Here is a 24,498-nt window from a genome sequence, read left to right on the forward strand (position 1 = left end):
AAATTAAAAGATAAAATATATAGGGCTATACAATTTGTATATTATTTGTATAATATAGGGCTGCATGGTGGCACAGTTGGTAGCACTGTTGCCTTGCAGCAAGAAGGTCCTGGGTTCAATTCCCAGCCTAGGGACTTTCTGCATGGAGTTTGCATGTTCTCCCCGTGCATGCGTGGGTTCTCACCGGGTACTCCGGCTTCCTCCCACAGTCCAAAGACATGCCTGTGAGGTTAATTGATCAATCTAAATTGCCCTTAGGTGTATGAATGAGTGTGTGCATGGTTGTTTGTGTGTTGCCCTGCGATAGACTGGCAACCTGTCCAGGGTGTACCCCGCCTCCCGCCCATAGACTGCTGGAGATAGGCACCAGCTTCCCTGTGACCCACTATGGAATAAGCGGTAGAAAATGACTGACTGATGAAGATAAAATATATTGATATACAATAGATTTATGAGCACTAAAGTATGCCCACTGTCATTGTGCCTCATTATAAGATATATGTGTATTACTGAAAATATGAAGAATAAAAGACTGAATGTGGTAATGCACCAAGTGAATGAAAAATATGTTTGGACCTCTGGTTGTATCTCTATGAAGCCATAATTGCAGTGATACAAAGAGTGAAGTTCACAGTTTGACTAAGTACTAACGTCTGCACACCACCATTCTTTCCCCAAGCGATCACGCAAATGCAGACATGGTGATTGGCAGGAAAAAGATGAATGAATATTCACTTCCATTTGCCAGTAAACTGTCTCCTGAGCTTTATCAAACTTTGTGTACTTAATATGTGCTTTCATGTTGACCTGCAAGATCAGCTAAATTGGATTTGGGTTAAAAATACTTTTTTATAAATGAACATATCAAAACAGGAATTAAAAGAAGAATAGGTGACTCAGGAAGATTGTAAACATCCAACCATTGCATATGTGATGGCCCAGCAGAATTTTCTGTATTAAAAGTCAACATATGCACACAAACACTCATACAGATTACACTTACAAGTATTTATTTTAAACAAAGAAGGCTAAATGTGTTATTATAATCTATTTAACATTTTTGCAGACTTTGCATTTTAGTTATTTTAAATAACCTACCTAGATCATTGACAAATTTCTTCCTATTTATTTTGGAATTTAAATTATTTATTAATTATTTTATTTTAATTTGGAACCCTAGGAAAATAAAATATCCCAGCTGTTGTAGTACATCTTTCAATACTGCAAAGCGAAACATCACAGTTTAGTACACTTGGGGCCTGGTTTTCAAAGATTTTAAAGAAGGAGTCCTAATTTGCTTGTGCAAAACAAAAATTGAACAAGTGGGCGTGTTGCCCAGAATTGATCAAACTAGCTGCATCCCAGGAAGGAGGAGATGTCGCAGCTCCAAGAACGCCTTCTTGTGTGCACTTCCAGGTACAGGTAGCTAATGTGAACAGACATTTCAGCCTTGAGACCAGTTATTTTGTTATTTTATCCTATGTCCTAATATCACCGCCATTTTGGGCTGGTATTCACAGGACAATACGTAACAGACCAAATTATTATTTAATGAAATATTAAATAATATAATTATAATAATAATTACAACACAGCTGTGTTTAGAATTCTTTCAACCCACCTTGTGCCTCATCTGTTTATAACACTTGTTATATGTCCTCATGAAATGAGAAAAATAAATTAAGCTGAAACAGGAAATGATTATGCTCATATGTATTTCAAACATTTAACGCACAAAAGAGACATATAGGAAAGTGTCAGAACTGAGATAAATATCTAACTAATAAATCTAAAAATGAAAATGTAATTACAATTACGACACTCATCAAATTCTCATGAGAAATGACTATGTCTATAAAATGAGCTATGACTGCTTCTGTATTATCTCTCATTCTGTCCATACATTTATCAGCCCTGGACTGTTAAATGGCAAAACCTGCCATTATAGCAAAACTGTGTCAAAAGGCCTTACACACTTGCAAGACTTGAATATGTTCTCAATACTTAATGTTTTCAAGATAGCGTTTCTCCATTGAGAGCAGTCAGAAGGAGAGTAATAATAAATGGCAGAGATCTTTTTCCTCTTGCACCTTTCATTTTCTGTGTTGTTCCCAATTTGTCGTAATTTTCTCTCATTGTGTCAGAAGGGAAGACAGATTAGAAAGAAAAGATGGAGAGAAAAGAGAGGAAGGACACTAAGAAAATTGGTTTCAAGTGCAGTCATGGTTATTATACTTTAAAAATGCTATTAAAATTTCTCACCCTATATGACACCTCTCAAAAACTTTCAGAATTCTCAAATTAGACTTGATCCCAGACCCCATAGCTGGTCAATCAAGAGGATACAGGTCCTTCTCAAAATATTAGCATATTGTGATAAAGTTCATTATTTTCCATAATGTAATGATGAAAATTTAACATTCATATATTTTAGATTCATTGCACACTAACTGAAATATTTCAGGTCTTTTATTGTCTTAATACGGATGATTTTGGCATACAGCTCATGAAAACCCAAAATTCCTATCTCACAAAATTAGCATATTTCATCCGACCAATAAAAGAAAAGTGTTTTTAATACAAAAAACGTCAACCTTCAAATAATCATGTACAGTTATGCACTCAATACTTGGTCGGGAATCCTTTTGCAGAAATGACTGCTTCAATGCGGCGTGGCATGGAGGCAATCAGCCTGTGGCACTGCTGAGGTCTTATGGAGGCCCAGGATGCTTCGATAGCGGCCTTTAGCTCATCCAGAGTGTTGGGTCATGAGTCTCTCAACGTTTTCTTCACAATATCCCACAGATTCTCTATGGGGTTCAGGTCAGGAGAGCTGGCAGGCCAATTGAGCACAGTGATACCATGGTCAGTAAACCATTTACCAGTGGTTTTGGCACTGTGAGCAGGTGCCAGGTCGGGCTGAAAAATGAAATCTTCATCTCCATAAAGCTTTTCAGCAGATGGAAGCATGAAGTGCTCCAAAATCTCCTGATAGCTAGCTGCATTGACCCTGCACTTGATAAAACACAGTGGACCAACACCAGCAGCTGACACGGCACCCCAGACCATCACTGACTGTGGGTACTTGACACTGGACTTCAGGCATTTTGGCATTTCCTTCTCCCCAGTCTTCCTCCAGACTCTGGTACCTTGATTTCTGAATGACATGCAGAATTTGCTTTCATCCGAAAAAAGTACTTTGGACCACTAAGCAACAGTCCAGTGCTGCTTCTCTGTAGCCCAGGTCAGGCACTTCTGCCGCTGTTTCTGGTTCAAAAGTGGCTTGACCTGGGGAATGCGGCACCTGTAGCCCATTTCCTGCACGGTGGCTCTGGATGTTCCTACTCCAGACTCAGTCCACTGCTTCCGCAGGTCCCCCAAGGTCTGGAATCGGCCCTTTTCCACAATCTTCCTCAGGGTCCAGTCACCTCTTCTCGTTGTGCAGCGGTTTCTGCCACACGTTTTCCTTTCCACAGACTTCCCACTGAGGTGCCTTGATACAGCACTCTGGGAACAGTCTATTCATTCAGAAATTTCTTTCTGTGTCTTACCCTCTTGCTTGAGGGTGTCAATAGTGGCCTTCTGGACAGCAGTCAGGTCGGCAGTCTTACCCATGATTGGGGTTTTGAGTGATGAACCAGGCTGGGAGTTTTAAAGGCCTCAGGAATCTTTTGCAGGTGTTTAGAGTTAACTTGTTGATTCAGATGATTACGTTCATAGCTCGTTTAGAGACCCTTTTAATTATATGCTAATTTTGTGAGATAGGAATTTTGGGTTTTCATGAGCTGTATGCCAAAATCATCCGTATTAAGACAATAAAAGACCTGAAATATTTCAGTTAGTGTGCAATGAATCTAAAATATATGAATGTTAAATTTTCATCATTACATTATGGAAAATAATGAACTTTATCACAATATGCTAATATTTTGAGAAGGACCTGTATGTTCATACTTTCAGTCATTTCAGTGCCCATATTGGACACGATTCAGTTTAAAGAGAAACAATACAGTAAGCTTTTAATTACAACACGATGGCCATGATACAAAATTGGGAACTCTCAAAAATAAACCAGAGCTGCAACAAACCAACTAATTGTGATTTTAGCAGACTGGATTCAGAGCTGAGGCAGGAAGACAGTGAAATGTATTTGGGGAATATGTGCCATTAGGGTGATTTAGTTTGTAAAGGCAAGTTCTTAAAAATGCCACAACAAACAAAAGGTGAGACAGTGCTCATAGCATGAGAAGGTTAGATGAAGGAAACAAAAAAAAAAGAAACTGTGGTAAAACATGAAACATCAACTTACATGGCACTCCCAAAGCATTCTGTTCTTTGGGCTCAGTGGACTTCTGAAACAATGAACCTTGGGACAGGAAAAGAAATGAATGGTGGGATGAATTAATAAATAAAAAAGACAACACAAATTAAATAAATTAAATCAAATGGAACAAACATGAAATAACAGACATTTAAATTCCAGTATTTCCTGCCTGACTTCACTCCCATGTCAGTTTAGTTCTACTAAAATTCATATCAAATAAGGTTTGCAAACATGAAAAGCTTATTAGACCACAAAAATGGAAAAAAGGATCAATTTAGAAACTATCTATGTAAGCCAGTTATTGATGGGTCATGTGGAGTGGTCCACTTAGTTGCAGGATACAGGAGGTTTATGACATAGATGAACTTTTGATGTACTGATGTATAATTGAAGAGCTGGTATATAATTGATATAAAGCTCCATAACAACATGGTGCACTTAAAAGCTTCTTGGCAGAACAGCTGACTACAGAAAATACAACAATTCAGCACTAAAGAGAATGTTACACTGACAAGGTTAAGTGGGATGATAAGCACATACTGATTAAACAGGTTGTTACACTTGTAAACTTGACAGGTAGAATGTGCCATTTCATTTTAAATGATCAGTTCAAGTGGGAAGTATTGCCCAAAACTTTAGAATTCTGCTTTAAATAGTTTGATTTTGTTTGATGTGATGACAGGGTCTGGAAAAATAATTTATATAACAGTTTTATCACATTTTGTTACCTTGCTTTACAAGCACAAACTAAATGAATTTTATGTGACAGAACAACACAAATTGGAAATATTAAATGATGATAATGTAACACACCACACAGGTCAGTAATACAGTTGTGCAACAGTTTAAAACAGGATTGTCATGGTGTTTGGCCTATTTAGATTTCTTTGGTCTAACTTGGTTTCTTTGCTATATTGTATCCCTGTTTTTATTGGTTGTAGTTGTTTTTTTCATGCATGTTACTTCCTGTTTTATTTCGATAGTATTCCCTTTGTGGTTTTTGTTGAGTTTACTTCCTGCTTCAGTGTAGCAGCCCTCATTGTACATTTGCCGTAGGTTTCCTTTTTCACTTTTGTTAGATGGTTCTATAAACATGTGTTGCCATTCATTTCAATTATTCAAGCCTTTTGAAGCCTAACTTTGATCCTGTGCCTGGCTCTTCAGTGCAGGCACTTGGGTCCTTCAAAACTAAAAAACTTTAAAATAGTGGCTTTAATATCCACAACTTTCAACGTCTCACAGAACATTGATTAATCCATCCTCCATCAACCTAAATAGACATGAATGTCCACGTATGCTGATGGGCCTGGCAAGTAGAGCACTAATCAAGAGAAACCGCCATGAGGTCTACAGTAACTCTGGAGGAGCTGCAGAGATCCACAGCTTAGGTCAGAAAATCTGTCAACATTTATAAGTTGTGCACCCCATAAATCTGACCTTTATAGAAGAGTGGCAAGAAGGAAGATATTGTAGCTAGAAAGCCATTTGTAGTTGTATTTACAGTTTCCCAAAAGCCATATAGGGAACAAAGCAAATGTTAGGTGCCTACATTAGCCTACATGTAAAATTATGAGTGGTTGTAATTTAACCGTCACACCCCCCAAAAGAACATAATTAATTTTGCAGAAACAGTTTAACCTTATACAGATTAGGCAATATATATTTTTATGAGATATCTTATATAAAAAATACAAAGAACATTCATTCTTTTCATTATTCATTTAGTCATTATGAAAAATGTCATGATGATAAAAATCTGGATTACTGACAATACTTGGAGCAACAAGCCAGGAGGAAGATTTATCAGTTTTTATAATACAACTGTTATAATACAAGAAAACCGCACTAATGGAAGCACTGTGCTTGTAAAATAAAGTATATATAATGAAATGAAAGCAGACACAAGACAGGTTTAAACAAAAAGACAAACAAAGATGAGACCAAAGCATTTAAGAAAAATGGGAAAAGGCTGCTGACATGCCATGCAGAAAACAATGCTAAAGAGAGACCACAATGGCAGGAAACAAAATTGGAAAGAGTGGAGCTTTTCAGTGGTGGAGGGGGACTGTTTGTTTCTATGCCGTACTTGCTGATAGGTTTGCATGATAAAAGAAAAATACAATTCATTTGTTTTATCCAAATTCAAAAGTTACCTAACAGTCAGTGTCTCTAGTGATTACTATGGTTTTAGAGCCTGTGCTGGAGATTATACTTGTTCTGGTAAAACTGTTGTGCAGCATGAATACTCATGGACAGGTACACAGTTTGTTTGGGAGGAAAATGTCATGGTCTCCAGGATGACCTGGTGTAGCTCAGAGTACGTTTCTTCCAAGAATTCTGATCAATGTGTCAGATAAAAGTCAACAAGTTAAAACATGAGTGAAAACAACTGTTAAAAAAATCTTAAAGTCACACACAACACACACATCTAGAACATCGTGTGGATTGCAGAGTGCATCGCCCACTCTGCAAACACACACACACACACACACATACAGAAGTTCACGTGGGGATATCTCTCACATAAACACATCATCACAAAGATAAAAGGATTTGCAGGGCAAAAGTGAGGGCAAATGGATTTCTACCTCACAGAGTTCAAGCAGACAACTTTTAGAGGAAGAAGGCAGCAAAAGACGATGGGGCGCACAAATCCAAAGGTGGTGGTGTAGACAGAGAGAGGAGAGAGGGAAAACGAGGGAGAAGTGGTTCTGAGCACAAAGTCAATTATAGAACACACTATCTAAAACATTAAATCCCTCACTAAATTGACAGTGCCTTATCAGTTCATTCAAACCCCTAAAACCCACAGTTTAAATGGGTATTTTTAACACCAGTGTAGAAGGACTGCGACACATACTTAAGAGGTTTTTGCTGTCTTTGTAAAGGCTACATTCTAAAAGAACAATCCTTCAAAACCCATATGGACACAGGACATGAGAATTACCTCATATGCTGTAAATACACACTATGTAAAAATGCAGTGCAAGCAGGAACTCTCTCTAGTAGCCACAGACACAGCAGTACATACACTGAGACAGCATGCTTCATGGATTCCCGTTATTGCTACAGGAAACAGTTGAAACATTAGTGCTGACATAAAACCACAACTGTGCAGTCATTTTAAAGGCAGGAAATCAATCAGGGGAAATGAGCCAAAATCTATACCTCTTTGGGTTTTATGCTAGATTTTGTGACCACATACACCAAAGGCTGCAGGAAATTGATGAATTGGAGATGTGGTACACTATATGCTAGGCTCGATGTAGCCAACGATGTTGTACAGTAAGTTCTACCAATATTGTGACTAGAGATTTTTTTTTTTTTTTTAAGAATTGTATAATCATTTAGGTGTGTATATACCTTGTTCCATTTTCTGCTTAAATTTGGGGAAAAAACCCTAATATAGCAATTAGGGTTGACCCCAATCAGGATTTTTTGTCCCCTCCGCAAAATCAACTCGACTAAAAACTTTATGTAAAACGCACTTTAACATACCATAAGGAAATCAAAGTGCTGCACAGCTGAATGAAAAATACAAGGTAAGAGCAGTATACAATAACAACCAATACAAAACAATAAAGAGCCAAAGCTCTTGAGCCTGTGGAAACAAATTTTCCTTCTATAAAGATATCTATCTATCTAAAATAAACAATAAAATGTAAAGTACAATGGAAGAACTGGTCTATTAATCATGCACAAAACATGTGTAAAAAGATGAGACTTTAAAAGACATTTAAATTCATTAAGAGTGCTGGCAGACTTCACAGAAACAGGAGACTATTCCAAAGTTTAGGAGCTGTGGCTGAAAAGGCTCTGTCTCCCACTGTACACAAGTCGAGTTCTTGGAACAGCCAAGAGCCTAATCTTCAGATCTCAGATCTCTACAAAAATAATAACTATGTAGGAGCTCAAAAAGATGAGGTACCAGACCATTTAAACATTTAAAAACCAAAAGTGAAATTTAAAAACAATTCTAAAAAAACAGGCAGCCTCCGGGAGTCAGTCCGAATCCTTGGCTTAAGTCATTAAGGGTCCGGCCAACGACACCTATCTGCCTGTCGCCGGGCCTTCCTGTCATCACAGACGACTTCGCCATCATCATGCTTCAGCTCCAGTCTTGGGAGAGTTGGTCAAGTTCTCCGAAAGGTTTGAGGACAAACTTCCGCCTGTCCTTGTTCCAGACTTCTGAGACGATGGTGTCCAGGTGAATCCATCTCGTGTCCATGTTTCTGAATTCCTCGACAAGGGAGTCTAGGTGGTTACCCAGGCATCCACACCAGTCCTCAGGGTCCCACCATGGTTGGTGTTTTGTTCCAGTTATATTTTGTTTTCACTCTCTGCCACTGCAATCAGATTCATTCAGTCAACCTACACGGTGCCAATTTGTCTCAATGTTTTTACAAGTGCCATCCTTGTTATATACCCTTCTGTTTTGTTTATTCCTTGCTGGACAATACTATTTGGGATGCCATGCCTGCTCATGTCTGTTTGACTTGGCACACCTATGGATGTGCTCACATGGAGCACATTAATGTGCTCACATCATCTTGTCCCCTTTAATAGGCGGGCAGTTGAATTTTGGACCAGCTGGAGACAGTGGAGGTGAGCCTCGTCAATCACCCTGTGTCTAATCACGCAGTAGTCCAGTCTAGAAAAGATAAAAGCATGAATGCCCCTTCCATGGCAAGATGAGGAAGATAAGGCTTGATTTTACTAATTCACCTCAAATTATATATATATAAAACTAGACGGGACTCCTGCACTGACCTGTATGTCAGATTTGATGTTGTCATTAAAATAACCACAAGATTCATAATAAAAGGACAGTCAGATGAATCCAAGGAGCCAACAGCACTGCAGCACTCTGTCAGCAGATCAGTTTTCCCAAATCCAATGACCTGTTTTATTTTCATTTGAGCAAAGGAAGTTCAACTCCATCCATGTTTTAACATCCTGTAAACACTTCCACAAATGTTCAATACACTAGGCTACCCTGTATTCTAAAGGTAAATAAATCTGGATCTCATCTGCATAACAATGAAATTAAATGTTATATTTTTTTAAACGTGGTTCCCAGTGGAACAAAATAGAAAATAAAATGGGGCCTAAAATGGAAACTTGAGGTACTCTACATTTAAGTGGGGTCTCTGTGGAAGAAAACTGTCCTTGTTGGACAGAAAAACCCCTATCAGATAAGGACTAAAACCATTTAAATGCCCTCACACAAACCATTCCAATCATGATAATAACATGTTGTGATCCACTTTACTGAATGTGACATGAGATCAAGAAGAGTTCAAATACCAGAAGCTCTAGAATCAGCAGTTAAAAGCAAATCATTGTACACCCCGAGAAAAGCTGTTAGCACTGTCAGTGCTGTGACATGACTTAAAACCAGACTGAAACTTCTCATAAATGCCATATAGATCTTGATGGTCCTGTAACTGAAGATAAACCACCTTCTCTAAAATGTGTAGTGAAGGCAGCTTGAAAATTGGCCTGAACAACGTAAGGGTCCAACTTTCTTTTTTTTTAGAAGAGGCTAGACAACAGCATGTTTAAAAGCAGCTGGAACACAAGCCAAGAGAAAAGAGGTGTTAACGAAACTCACTACCCAGGGAGTAAAAGGACTAAAGACCTCCTTCAACAGTCTGGGGGGAATACTGTCAGCTGTCACATGGCAGCTACTCTTCCAACTTTGTCTGCAGTTTGAGGGGAACAGAGGAACTCACTAAGAAGATGTTCTCTCACTTTTGTAAGATTACACTCCTACACTGTTCTGAGAACACCTCGAAGCTACATCTCCGTCAGAAACACAAAAGTATTGATTAGAGTCATCTACAAAAAGGGATTGGCCATTACTATGTCTAACTCAAATGCTTCATTTTAGTGACTATAATCAGCGCTATGCTAAAGTCTTTGCTAACCATCCAAATATTTGTCCCTGTCTTAACCTCTGCACATTTGTGGTCCACACTGGAGATTCAGTAAGTCAGCCTCAACATGCTGCTTTTTTCTGCTGCTCTCATGCTGAGTAACATGCATTAATGTGAGGGTAATGTTAGCATATTTATTCTGTGCATGGAAATGACTGAATAATTAAGCTTGTATTGTACATGTCTCAGTGCTTCACCAGTTATGTTTGTGCTGACAAAACTTAAAGAAAAAGTTGTTTTATAATAGTTGTACAACGTTCAAAAGAAAGTGCTAGCTTTTTGAAGCAGGAGAACAGGAGCTGTTGGTGAATGTCTGCACACAGTGGGCAGAGCAGGTCACATAACACAGACAGCAAGCCACTGCAGCCTCTCGCACAATGTAATCGTCATTGTAAAGAACTATTGTCGTTAATATAGTTTTGCAAGTCGTGCTATGAAACTGTGCTGTGATGGTTAAAAAATAGGCAGTGTGCCTCACAGTGGGTACCGCTGACAAAATCCTGTCAAGTAGATGATATTCAACTCGAAGAAATGTACCGGGAGCTGAGTTTTTAACCATCATACATTGCATTTAGAAGGAAACTGCAGTTGTTTTACATCTGTTAAAAGTTTGATGCTTATAATGAAGTTGAATAGCCTCTGTCCTGACACTGCAAATTGAAGAGTATAGACAGCAGATTGGCAAACGGTGGGCTGTTCGGGGATGGATTCCATTCAAGTGCCAGATGTTGAAAGTGATGTTTGAATCTTCAATTCTCCTCCAATAAAAATCCATGCAGAGCTAAGATACATCTTTTGAATGAAATAATTTGTGATTTCTAGAAATTGTGTCCACAAAGAGCAGCTTGTTAGTGGAAATGAAAGAAATACTGTAGACCATACATGCTTAGAGGAAAGAAAAAATCATATGAATAGAGATTAAACGTTACTTTTGTTATAAGCATGTTAAGTTCTAACTCAAAAACTTTTGTTTTTTCTGTATACAGTATCTTGTGTATTTGCATTATATCAGATTACTTTTCACAGCATGAAAATATGCATCTTTGTATTGGGATCACCCAAAACCTTTTGGAACTGAGACACTTGCTTTGACTATGAAATCATTTGAAGACTTAAAAACACCTAATAATGACAATATTGAGTATTAAGTGCAAGTGTGTTGGTTGTAAAAAGAAGGGAAATATTTCCGTTTTCATGTTATTTTTTATTTCTCACTCTTTCAAACCTCCCCACATTCCTCTTCTGCTTATGTGATATGCCTGTCTGCCAATTACTCTGAGCACATGGACCAACATGAACTGCTCCCACAAGTCAACAAAAATAATTGCCTCCACCTTGGAAAAAAAACTGCTGCTGTTAAATTTACCCATTGTGACTCAACCCACATTTCCCAAGCAGATTTTTTAATTGACTGATGTCAGAAGTGACTAAGTTGTGGATGATAACTACACATCATTATTTGTCATTACATTAATGAAAAATCAGTGTTTGTGAAATGAGTAAGAGAATAGAAAATGAGAAGATTAAGCTTAATGATGTCATTCAGAAACCCTCTTGCATTGTTGGTCTGTTTGGTGACTCACTCACAGTAAGCAAAGGAGAAGAAAGTATACAGTAGGCCAAAAGCAAACAACAATTGATGGGGAAGAAGAACCAAGAAGGCTCCAGAAAGAAAAATAAAATCCAGAAGACTGTGAGGGACAGGTAAAACATTTTCACAATGGGTATGTGGGACAGCAAGTTATGAAAAGCTGGTGACTCAAGGAGAAAAGTGAGCTGAAGCATATGCAGGTAACAAGGAAGGAAAAGAGAAGATGTTGCAAAAAAACACAAGAAATGAAGACTCTACAACTGAGAGGGGAATCAGGTGAACTCTTCTCCAATTAGGGAGGGGAAATAAGACAGGTATAAGGTCTTATTTACAAGTAATATATTAAGAAATGCTTGATCAGAATATTAATATTACTTAAACCCATTGTTAAAATATTAACTTTTATTTTGAAATACGAAATGCATATATGAACTGTGATGTCTCACTATGGTTGTTTTCTCTGACCTGAAATTCTAACATTGTGATCACAAATAGGGGTTTTAAACCAAAACTATGTGTTTGTGCTAGAGTTAAGTGAACACACCAAATGACCACTGAGGTTTTCCACTGCCACAATTTTACACAACTCACTATATTGGTTTCATTTTCCTTGCAAATATTACCAACCTGTGGACATTCATTACAATCCCCGTGCTTTTGGTCATACCATTATTATTATTTGTTATCAGCAGTTCCAATGTATCAAGCAGGATTTACAAACACTCAAGTCCCAACAGTGTTAATAAATTTAGCTGCAAATCGCCTTTAAAGAGTCTGCCGAAAATAGTTTTTTTAATCAGTACAGTGACCAACATCCAATGTCAGTTGCAACCGTAAAACAGCTAGCAGTAAGATATTCCAGTTATACATTTGACTTTTTGTTCATGTCAAAATTCAATGTTTGGGTTTTTTAATTCAAATTTTGTACATTAAAAACAACCTAATTTTATCGCATCCTTATCCGCTGGGGAAACCCACATCTTAGCATTCATACAGATATTTCTATGTGCTAATTGCCATCTAAATGTTTCATTTTGATCAGTCAAACCCTGACATGGAAAGAAGACTTTTCTATAAATACAGCCTTTATTAGCAGAGCGGCATGCTCCCTATATAAAACAGCATAAGAATGGCTGAAAGAAAATGTCAAGTTCAGTGATCTTTGTGCAGCTCCCAAAGTTCCCAGAATACAAATTCGATGAGACAAAGTTACTTTATATAAATGTCCCACCCGACAACCCACAGCAGCCGAAGGACTTTGAATCAGACAGTTCATTCACTGGTCAGGGTTGTTTTGATGATAAAAGAGGAAGGAGCTTCATAATATTAGTTATGTGGTCAACAATGTTACAGCTACTCAGTAAATATTTTATGCTCTGTCTAGTTTAGGCTAAATTTACTCTAAATTTATGTTTTCAAGCCACAGATACTGTAAAGAAATGAAAATCTAAGAACATAATTTTTTGTCATGTGTCAAGTTTCTCTTGATTATGATTTTTGACAACTTACTTTGCATACAGAGCCCATAGGTACAGTTTTGAGACTGGAGCACCAGGCCCTCACAGTCCTTTCCACCATTTTTAGGCGCAGGGTTGTTGCACTCTCTCCTCCTGTACTGAGTACACTCTGTCCCACAGGCTGACCACTTGCTCCAGTCTGTCCACACTCCATCCACTATGGAGGAATGGAAAGTAAAAAAAAAAAGTTTGCAAAAGGGAGTAGGTGAAAGAGATAAACTTTGTAAATGCTATAACATTTTCCAGGTAGTACAATCCATAATTTAATAAAGCATAATACAATTACCAGTGCACAGTGTGGTGCAGGGTAGCTTCTGTATGGCCTGTCCGTCACAAGGCAATCCTCCATTAAGAGGAGCAGGGTTAGTGCAGCTTCTGGTTCGTTTCTGGAAGCCTCGTCCACAGCGACTGTTACAAGGAGACCACTCTGTCCATGTTGACCAGCCACCGTTTACTGCAGCAACATAGATCAATAACGTAAATGACATAAAAAGAGATGAACTTATTACATTTAACATAAAATAAGACTAAGGTGCTTGTTTTGGGGAAAAGTGACTTGCTATCAGAATGCACAGTGCTACTGGTCCTTTGAGTTCTTTTAATTGCACCACTGTCAGGAATCTTTGGGTGTTTTTTGAGAATGGTTGTAAATATGATCAACTGATCAGTGCAGTTGTTCAGTCTAGCTTTTATAACCAGAAGTTAAATAGCTAAATCAAACCCTATTTTCCTTACAGGGGCCTCAGAATAGTGATACATGTTTTTATTACCTCTAGCCTGGACTACTGCAACTGTCTTAATGCTGCGTTGGGCAACTCTCTTCTAAGTCACCTGCAGCTGGACCAAAACGCTGCTGCCTATCTTCTCATGGGTAACACGCGACGTGAGCACATTACTCACATATTGTCCTCCCTACACTGGTTTGCACTGTACACAATCTTTTAGGACTGATTTCAGGATTTCCATTTCTAAATGTTTCAACAGTCACGGAAGCTCTTTATCTAAGCTTTTACACAAGCATGTTCCCGTTTGAGGTCAGAACTCCTGCTGCTTTTCGATGTCCGTAGGATTTGTCTAGTAACCCGAGAAGACAGAGATTTATCTGTTGTTGCTCCCAAACTCTGGAATGATCTTTGTCTTACGGTCAGGACCCATCCTTTTAATTTGGCTTGTTATTCCAGTTGAGCAGAAATATCTGGTGGTTCTTGTAATTCTTTTATTTTATCTACTGTTTTTTTTTTTACTGTTTTTAGTTGTTAATTTCTTTATTTTTCTATTTGTTTGTGTAGGTTTATGTGACTTATTTGTCAGATTTATTGTTTTTATTTTATTTAACATTTGTACAGCATGGACCTATACAGCATTTTGGTAACTTTTGGTGTTAAGTGCTCTATAAACAAAGGTCGATTGGTTGACTTAAATTAATGTCACTTTAAAGAGTCATTATGAGCCCAAAGTTTTCAGTCAAATACAGTGTTGTGGAAAAGTTTTAAAGTACTGCTAATTTGTTTACAGTTTGCTTCTAAGGAAATAGAATTATCTTGACCCTTAGCTGTCTTGCTAATTCTGCCATATCTATATATGTACATCATACTGATCTTTACTAATGTGCATGTCCCTTTTAAATGAATGCACTTAAACTCTTTTCACATGGTGTTGATTATTTTCTTCTGAGGCTTTCTGAAGATCTTTCTTTTTAATTTATTTATTTCTCTGCACTACTTTCTCTTAAGCCTTGCTATCTGAGTATGATAACATATTGTGCAGTGTGTGGTTGAAATGTACTCTGTTTAAAATGAAATGGATGTGTGCATACTGAAAAGCAATATTCTAAAACACAATTTGAGATATATGAAACCTTCATATTTATTAAAACACAAAAGGACCATTTTCAGTCTTTTTTTTTTTTTTTACTTTTGGACCACCTTAGAATATAACAAGCATGAAAACAAAAAAACATGGACAAATTAAACCTGGACTAAACTATTCCTCACAAATTGAAAAGTCGTTAAATCAGTATCATTTTGATGAAAGCTTGTCTTGTTTTGTCTCATTTTCATGAAGACAGTATCTTGTATTATTTCAACTTAGTTGAATATGTTATGGGCTGCACGGTAACGCAGTTGGTAGCACTGTTGCCTTGCAGCAAGAAGGTCCTGGGTTTTCTGCATGGAGTTTGCATGTTCTCCCCGTGCATGATGGGTTCTCTTTGGGTATTCTGGCTTCCTCCCACAGTCCAAAAACATGAATATAAGGTTAATTGGTCTCTCTACATTGCGTGTGACTGAATGGTTGTTTGTCCTGTATGTTTCTGTGTTGCCCTGCGATTGACTGGTGACCTGTCCAGGGTGTACTCCACCTCTCGCCCGTAGACTGGTGGAGATAGGCACCAGCTTCCCCGCGACCCACTATGGAAGAAGCGGTAGAAAATGACTGACTGACTGAATGTGTTGTTACAACACAGGACAAAACTGTGTATTGAGGCTGCTAGTTATGAAGTGCAGAGGGATACAATTGAAAATTGGTTCTCTGCTAAATTGTCTGTGATGTGTTGACCCAATGTTACCTCATATTTGTGTTTAAGGTTTTTGTTTTTTTTGTAAGAAACTGGTTCACTGACAGGGCAGATTAATAAATGACTTTCATTTTCACCATCAAGCTAGTGTCACACCAGATTATTTTAACTCACTGTGTTTAGAAAACACAAGAATGTGATAAATCCAATTTAAATGTTAGGTAGAACATAATCTACATCTTCTGGAACATTATAATTACAACTAAAGTTCTGTCAAAGCAAGCCCAAGAGAGAAATATAATTGCATAAGGACACATCTTACTTTTTGTAATCACACCTCATCAAAATTGTGATTTTATCTCTCTTTTCTTTATATGCACTATTTATTTTGCACATTTTATATGTACATCTCTAAGGTTTATTATATTGTTCTGTTGTGATTATGAATATGAATATATTATTTAAAATTAAGATTTTAAGATTTTATGAAATAATATTTCGGTCTGTTAAGGGTTATCCTGTGAATACCAGCCTAGTAAGGCGGTGGTATTAGGACAAAATCAAAAGGGTGAGCCAAGCACTGACATTATTGAACAGCAAAACTCTGCACACACATGGAATGAATTCACACAATTTCTTAATATACAAGAATTTATTAACACAAATATGTCAACTCAAAGTCAAACATGTTTCAATCAACAAACTCTTTATTATGCTAAAACAATCCAACTAAACTACCAAGCAGAATTAAAGAATAGGGAAGACTAATGGACTATGTACAATATAAACAAGTTGATTAAAGATGACTGGAAATCATGACCAAAAGAGTTATGCAACATTACCATGCAATGTTTATGTTTGAGAACCAAGGATTATCTTGAAGAATCTGGAAGTGACGTTAAGTTAGTCTTGGAGCCAACTTAGGCAATAATCAGCAAACGTTTAGACAACCATTCACAATGCAAGATCAGATAAAATATTATTTTAATAAAATAATGTTTTAAAGAATGATCTGCTGAATAAAACCAACCTTCTGTATGACTAATTCTCAACGGTGTCTCATTAGCTGCCTTTATTTAATAAATAATATTTAAAGAAATATCATTAAGGAAATGGTAAAATATTTAAGGAAATATTTTGGAAATTTGGGAAATGGGGCTTAGTGATGTTACTTAGTTATCAAGTTTAGTAAAATAATGTTTAGGGAAATATTATTTACTGGATTGAAAACTGACAACCTTTCTGGGTAGATGATCTTTAGTAGGCAAGCATGTGTTCTTAGCTGTTAGCAGTTAAAGTTAACAAAAGAAGCTGATAGCTTAGCACCAGAATCAGACACACACCTTTAAAATACCGTTAATAAAGGGGTCAAAATGCACAAGGGCGGACGGCGCGTTATGATGAATCTTCTGTGTTAAAATTACCCTTTTAAATAAAGTTAGTCTTAACTTTAAAAACACACAAACACAGAACACAAAACTGAGCACGTGCTGAGCAGATAGCCTGCTAGCACTAAGATAGCTGAGTTCAACACAAACAAAACCAAACTTCATGAAATGAAAAACTTTTAGATTATTTCATTCTAAACTACTTCTACCACTCTGCCCAAACCTAACCTCGTATGTGAACCGTGCTGAGGAAAAGTTGTCCGGGCGACGACAAAGTTTGAAGAAAGCTTTCTGAACAAAAGATTAGCTTCAGCTAACCTCCGTAGCTGTGGGTGGAGGGGCGGCTCGCTCTGTCGGCCGGCCAAACTGCACGCTACAGCTGCAACCACAGTGCCGCGGTCCCGTTGTCCTTCCTTCAGACCGGGAAAACCGCTCCACTCGGCGTCGTAGAGACGGGGTCTCTGCTGGGAACGCTCTATAACACAGTTTGATTCTGTAGACCTCAGAGAGAAAGTCAAGCAACGCTTGTACCTTAATTACCCTCGTTCATGAATGAATACCGGATACACAAACAGCAATTCATTCGTACTTAACTATGATCGGCTGATCGTATGACACTCTTGGATCCTGTTTGAAGAGTTATGTCTGTTTGCCTGCAAAGAGACATTAGCGTGCTGTCTCTCCTATCCAGGTCCTCTCGAGATCAGTGTGGAAGAGGCAGAAGCTTTGCAAAAGCGGGGTTTTATCCAAAACAGTGAAGTCACGGGGAGTCCATCACTACCCTTTTCCTGGCTGTGCAGGAAGTAGGTTAATGCGATTTATTTTGAAAGTTCCAGAAAAGTTCGTACCGCATGTTGTAATCCATGGCTGTGGGTCCCAACAGTTCCATGTCAGATCTTCATTAATTTCTATTACCGCAGTTGTGTTTTAAAGAATATGTGCCAGGACAGATAGAGTTTACAAACAAATGAGGCAGCCAGAAAGACCTGAATCAGGTACAAAGCTAAAATCAGCAAAATACATTTTTTATGACAGTTCAATTTCGGCCTCCTAAATAGTTGCCCACTCAAGTTTGAAAGTTCAATTAGAAGTTTAGCTTCAGGCTACCTGGTAAATTAAGATAGGGACACTTTTTGTCAGCTGTTTTCTTAAAGATTTTCTTTTCCACTTCTCTCCTCACTTTTTTGCCTTTTATTCATAGCTGCTTCATTTTTCCCTTTCTATGTTCCTGTGTTTTTTCTTCTATTTCACCTTGTCAACACTGTCAGCCAAGCCCGTACAGGCAAGAAGATTGAACCACAGATTGAACAATCTATTTCTGTAAGGATATGTCAGTGTCAAACCTCCCCATCTCTTGCTGTCTGTATCGAACAGGAACACAGACTTAGTTATTTTGATTGAAACACTCCAGAATAAAGTCAGTGTAAGATTTGAGAGAAACACTCGATGTGTGCATGTGTTTATATCTGGTTGTTTTTATATCTGGTAGTTTTTCTTTTCCTCAAAATTCTTCCTACAGTCCTATGAAAGACTGACATTTGGTAAAAGAAAGAAAGGGAGAGCAAGGCATGCTTTTCACCTCAACAAAGATAAAACAATAACTGCACTGAAAGAACATTGCCTGCAAAACAAACCAACTACATAACTGATCTAGAATATTCTGTGCCATATTATTTTCTTCCTGTTGTTTTTCCACATCTGACAAGGTAATTTATAGTACAATAATACAAACAAGGTAATATATAGTACAATCAATTTTAAGCTGGGATTGTATGCAGAAAATGCACATTTGGAAATCCCTACTGTTTTAATTAAAAACTAAATGTGGGACTGTGAGTTGTTGGTGGTTGGGGAAAATGATAGGTTTAACTGGGTTAGTTTAAAGGTAATGTTTGATGCAAATATAGGGCTGATTAAAAATAAGAAATAAAATGTAGAACAAAAGCTTTCGTCTAGGTATCACAACCAATTGTATGCGACAGGTAGGAAAAAGCTATGTAAATAAAAATAAAAAAATCTGTGGGCTAAAGATAAAAAAAAACAAAAAACATTTCCTCTGTCAAAGGCTTATCATTCTGTCCAAAACACAACTTTTAAAAAGTTGAAGTTTTAGCAGACTAGATCCATACAAACATAAGCTTGCAAACTTACCGTACACAATAACAGTGGCTGTAGTACTTCGTCTTTTGGCCACAATGTTCTTAGCTACACACGTATAGTTGGCTGTGTCAGACAGACGCGCCTGTTTGATGATCAAATTGTGGTCAATGGTGATATAAAAGTTTCTGTCTTCCGCTGGGTCAATTATCTCTTCATTCTTTAACCACTCCACCTGGGACATAGAGAAAACAAAAACATCTGAATAAATAAAAAGAAAAGAACAGATGTCAAATTGAACTGATGTAAAAACTTGTTTTATGTTCAATAGGTCTGTTGGTGCCATGAATCATCAAGTAGCATAAAGGATCTAAACAAACATTAATTACACTGCTCTTCAGAAAACAGATCTTAAGTCCAGCCTTATTTTGCACTCTTCTTTTTAAAATACAAATATCACATTTCACTTTACTAAATCAAAGTCAGGCAAAAATGAAACAGGATTATCCAATGCTGATTAGAAAAGGAGGAGCAAGAAGAATCATTACAATTTTAATATACATTCAATATATGTGACTTAATAAACAGTCTGTTGGTATGGTCCTTTACATCTACATTATGTAAGATGCTTTTTGCTCCTTTTTGTAAAAGAGCCAACGCCAGACCTCAATGCAGTAATCAAAAGAAAAAGAGAACAATAAAAAATATAAGGTGGGAAATGCAAAACGCTCATTTTAACTTTAATCAAAATTTGAAATGCTTTTCTATACTTTCTATTTATGTGCTCTATACGAGACTTGCAGTGGTGGATGCTGGTCTTTCAAGGAGGGAAGCCTAATTTCAAGATCGCTGATTCGCTCATTTCACTGTCAATCAAAAAGGGATTCAGCCTCATCCAATCATCATGCAAAAGCTGAGCGTACAGGTCACCCGAGGCCAGCCCATTACCCCATAGACCCCCAGAAACGCTGAGCGTCCGATGGGCGGGACAAAGCCCAGCATTTATCCAATGACTCGTCTCGTTTCGCTGCAGCCGAGGCTGCCCCATAGACCCCCAGAGACGCTGAGCGTCCGATGGGCGGGACAAAGCCCAGCATTTATCCAATGACTCGTCTCGTTTCGCTGCAGCCGAGGCTGCCCCATAGACCCCCAGAGACGCTGAGCGTCCGATGGGCGGGACAAAGCCCAGCATTTTTGCTTCGCTGTTGAATCACTGTTTAAAGCAATGTGAAGCTGCAGGAATGAGTGAGAGGAAAGCCGTGTCGTTACCAGGGATAAGAAGCTGATTCTGAACAAAGGTTGAGCGCGTTGTAGCGCATATTTAGTCAATGACATGTACACACAACAGTATAAATTTGATCACTTATTTTTTTTACATTTTAGGGGAAGCTGAGCTTCTCTTGCAGTCTTAGAGCAATCACCACTGGGGACTTGCACTTATGTTTAAGATATAAAATTAATCCTACAAACGTTAACTGTATACACCCTACTACTGAAACACATCTGTTACCTTGGTAATTAAATCAACCTTTTTCCATGTACTAAAAATAATTAATTGTCTTTTACCTAAATAAAAAAGAAAAAAACGTAAATAGTAAATGGCCTGCACTTGTATAGCGCTATATCAAGTTTGAGGACTCCATAGCGTTATACACTACATTCAGTCATCCAACTATTCATACACACATTTGCACACCACATGGTAGCCACAGCTTGCCCAGGGGCCGACTGACAGAAATGGGGCTATGAATGATATGAGCTTGAATGAATGATTTAGGATTAAGATTAGAGATGTCTTCTCCCCCAGGATCCGATTCTGGTGATGGAGTGGAGGTCCGATAATAAGGGAGTTGGAAGGAGCTAGGAAGCCAGAAGGTGGTGATGGGGTGGTGGAGAGTTGAAGCTCGGCAGGAGAGCAGGGAGATCCGTGGTTGGAGATCCTTAAAAGCGAAACCTTGAAGGGTGATTGGCTGAGGAGGAATGCGGACTTGACGTTGATTGGTTGGAGCGGAGACGCATGATGGAGTCATAGTACGGAGCCGGTGGTGGAGGTGAGTCTTCCAGATTGAATTTTCGTCAAAACTCCATTACCCATCAGGCTGTTATTTTGAATATTCTTGGCTAAGGAAAACGGTGTTTATTACAGTTCACCCATCTGACTGACACTGTTATACATGAGAATAAAAAAAAACAAAAAACAATAAAATGGCTCTGGAAAAAACTGTTTAATCTATTATATTTGTTATATTTGTTTTCTTCTTGGTACACCGTAAACTAGTCTTGTTTATATTATCTGTTGATGATAAATAAAAAGTGGATTAAGTGGAACAAGCAGGATAATTTAACAAATCTTTTTTTTAGAGGCTCTGCAAAGAACAGCTTTGAGTAGCAGTCACCTTTAATATTCCAGGTAAATGAAAAACTAAAGGATTAAAGGCTTTATTATGAATAAAAAGATAGATATCTGATAGTGTCTGGAAATCCTTCAATAAAACACCAGAACAGTTATAATAAATAAGTAAAGAAAAATAAATTAGTTTTAAGATTTAGGATGTGAACTAGCATGGAAGAAGCAAATTTCACATGGTATCTTTTACTTATATTGCCCTTGAGATAAGGAAAAATGAAAGTATATAGTATATAATCAAATGTCAGCCAGGTTTCTGAACCAGTTTTCCTGAAATTTCACTGCAGTGTATTTATAAAATGCTTACTTTACACTGCAAAATGCAATATAAATAAGCATTTTAGTTAAATAACTACTACTAAAGTAAAAATTATAGCTCCAATAATAAATGCCTATATACATTCTGAATAAAAAAAATGGTTTTTAATTTCTTGGAACTTGTGTGCATATAAACATTTCATCCACTGATTTAAAGCTGCCATAAAATGTGAACTGTTTCTCCTTACAGTTGCTTCAACCTTTTGAGGTTGAGGTAGCTTCCTCATTTAACCACTGTGTTGGAAAAGCCTCATCATCAATTTCCAAGGTTGCAAAAATGGGATTTTGATTGCCATCGTGCTCCAGGTTTCTCCTGAGGAAACCATTTATTGCCCTGTAGGCTCTCAACCAAACCAAACCAGAAACCAGAAATAATGGCAGCTTTTGCTTTGATTAACATATTTTGCTGCCTTGAAGTCACCAGCTGAGATGGTAGCTTCACTTCTTTCACTGCCAAAGGTCCCATAGTGAGATACGCCATCAAGCTCTCCTGTCAATGATGGCCCCGTTATTTTACATTGAATTTGTAAACTGTAGAAATAGCTTGCTTATTTATTCTGGCTAATACTTAGCTAAAGAATGTTCCTGGTTTTATGCTTTGATATTATTTTACTGGAATAAATTGGGTTTAATTTTATGTGTTCTATGTCAAATTTTGCCTTCAACAGACCAAATGCGTAGCTCTACTCTTGTATGCTTTAGCTTTTAACTCTGTCAGAAAAGATGGATAGTTTCAAGATAGCTGTATTAAAAACAAACATTGACAACGTATTAGAGGTAGGTACATTTATTTATTTATTTATCTTTATTTTTATTACCTCACAGTTCCATCACTGAAAACAACAAAATAATGGTTTTTGTATTAAGTGGACTTTTCTCTAAAGTTGCTGTAAAGAATTGCTTTGAACATATGCTTTCACAAGGTGCTTTGGGTGAAGGGTAAGACAGCGGTAAACTATTCTATTTATGAGCCTCATCACATTTCCCGAGTGCTGTATTTACTGGTCCAAACCCTCATAAATTCAGCCCTTCGAATCTTTATGGTAGGAACATAAACGTCCAAGCTGTGCTGTTTAATTCATGCCATTTGATTTCCTCCTCCCTTCACATTAGAAAATGGAAATTTCAGATGGGGAAAGAAGAGAATTCAGTGTTATTCTTGGCAATAACTTTTCCCTCTGAGTAATTCCACCTGTTTCTTTCTCTGATCTGTGACGCTCTAGTAGAACGCCTTGGTCATGAAGATCAATGCAGGCCATAATTGTCAGTCTGAAGTGAACTGCAGTGTGACCTTTCATTTTGCATTAAGGCATTCCTTTATGGTTAAAAAATTTGCAAAATGTTTAACAGAAACATTTTACACATAGGACATGCAAAAATCTATCAAAACAGGAGTTTTTTGCAGCATTTAAAAGTCTTGCAAACTTACAGTATAAAGGATTGTGCAGATGAAATATATTACACCTGGGGTTGTCATGATAATACCATTTCAAACCCGAAATAGTTTACCGATAAAAAGAAAAATACCCAATACTCGATACCATTTTGATACCACGGCAACATTTTTGGTAGATTTACTACTTCACTGTTGCAGATATAGCAGCTTTACTGACCTTTTTATATTCCTCTCAAACATCAGTATTGTAGTGTTAGCTTGCAACTTTACCACAAGTAGCATTTGGCATTGTTCAACATTTTCCTATTTCATGTCGGTTTGTCTCAGAGAAAGTACCTCAGTTTTTTTCTGGTTGTATTCAACACGTTAGAGTGTAAAACGTACAGCAGCAACTCAGGGATGGGAGGGGATGAGCGTCTCTGCGCTGTTGCTGGAAGAAGTGCAGCAAATCAAGTCGGGGCTCCACGAAGGGCTTGACCTGAGAAACATGGAACGTGGGGTGAATCCTCATGGAGTTGGGTAATCTCAGTAGTACAGCGACAGGGTTGATGATCTTGGAGATTGGGAAAGGTCCAACAAATCGGGGTGCCAATTTCCGGGATTCTACCCTTAATGGGAGGTCCTTGGCGGAGAGCCAAACTTTCTGCCCCACCTGGTACTTAGGGGCAGGGATCCGTCTCTGATTGGCTGTTCTTGACTGAACCAGTGACATTCTGATCATCGATCTCCTGGCCTTTCTCCATATTCTTTGGCCTCTTAGGGCAGCCGCTTGGGCGGACGGAGCATAAGCTTCTCTCTCCTGAACTGAAAACATGGGTGGCTGGAAACCAAACACAACATGAAAAGGGGACAAACCAGTGGCACTTGATTGCATAGAGTTCATGGCGTATTCAACCCAGGGCAAATTTTGTGACCACTTGGTTGGGTCAGACTCACATAAGATACGAAGTTTGGTTTCTACTTCTTCGTTGGCTCTCTCGGTTTGGCCATCAGACTGAGGATGAAA

The 24,498-nt window shown here is 37.9% G+C and overlaps 1 protein-coding gene across 3 annotated transcripts in view; it reads right to left on the reverse strand.

Moving 5' to 3' along the window:
• Window positions 1-24,498, reverse strand: part of LOC124877689 (netrin receptor UNC5C-like) — a 348,599-nt gene that overhangs the window by 59,408 nt on the left and 264,693 nt on the right. For 2 of the 3 annotated variants that reach the window (XM_047381100.1, XM_047381103.1), the window contains exons 5-8: window positions 19,426-19,606; window positions 13,658-13,825; window positions 13,364-13,528; window positions 4,310-4,366 (exon numbers count right to left, since the gene is read on the reverse strand). In XM_047381100.1, the coding sequence (XP_047237056.1) occupies window positions 4,310-4,366; window positions 13,364-13,528; window positions 13,658-13,825; window positions 19,426-19,606 (571 nt within the window). The remainder of the gene's footprint in view (window positions 1-4,309; window positions 4,367-13,363; window positions 13,529-13,657; window positions 13,826-19,425; window positions 19,607-24,498) is intronic. The other variant, XM_047381101.1, reaches the window with a different exon arrangement.

The sequence above is a fragment of the Girardinichthys multiradiatus genome, chromosome 12, assembly GCF_021462225.1.
Source record: "Girardinichthys multiradiatus isolate DD_20200921_A chromosome 12, DD_fGirMul_XY1, whole genome shotgun sequence".
Classification (NCBI taxonomy): domain Eukaryota; kingdom Metazoa; phylum Chordata; class Actinopteri; order Cyprinodontiformes; family Goodeidae; genus Girardinichthys; species Girardinichthys multiradiatus.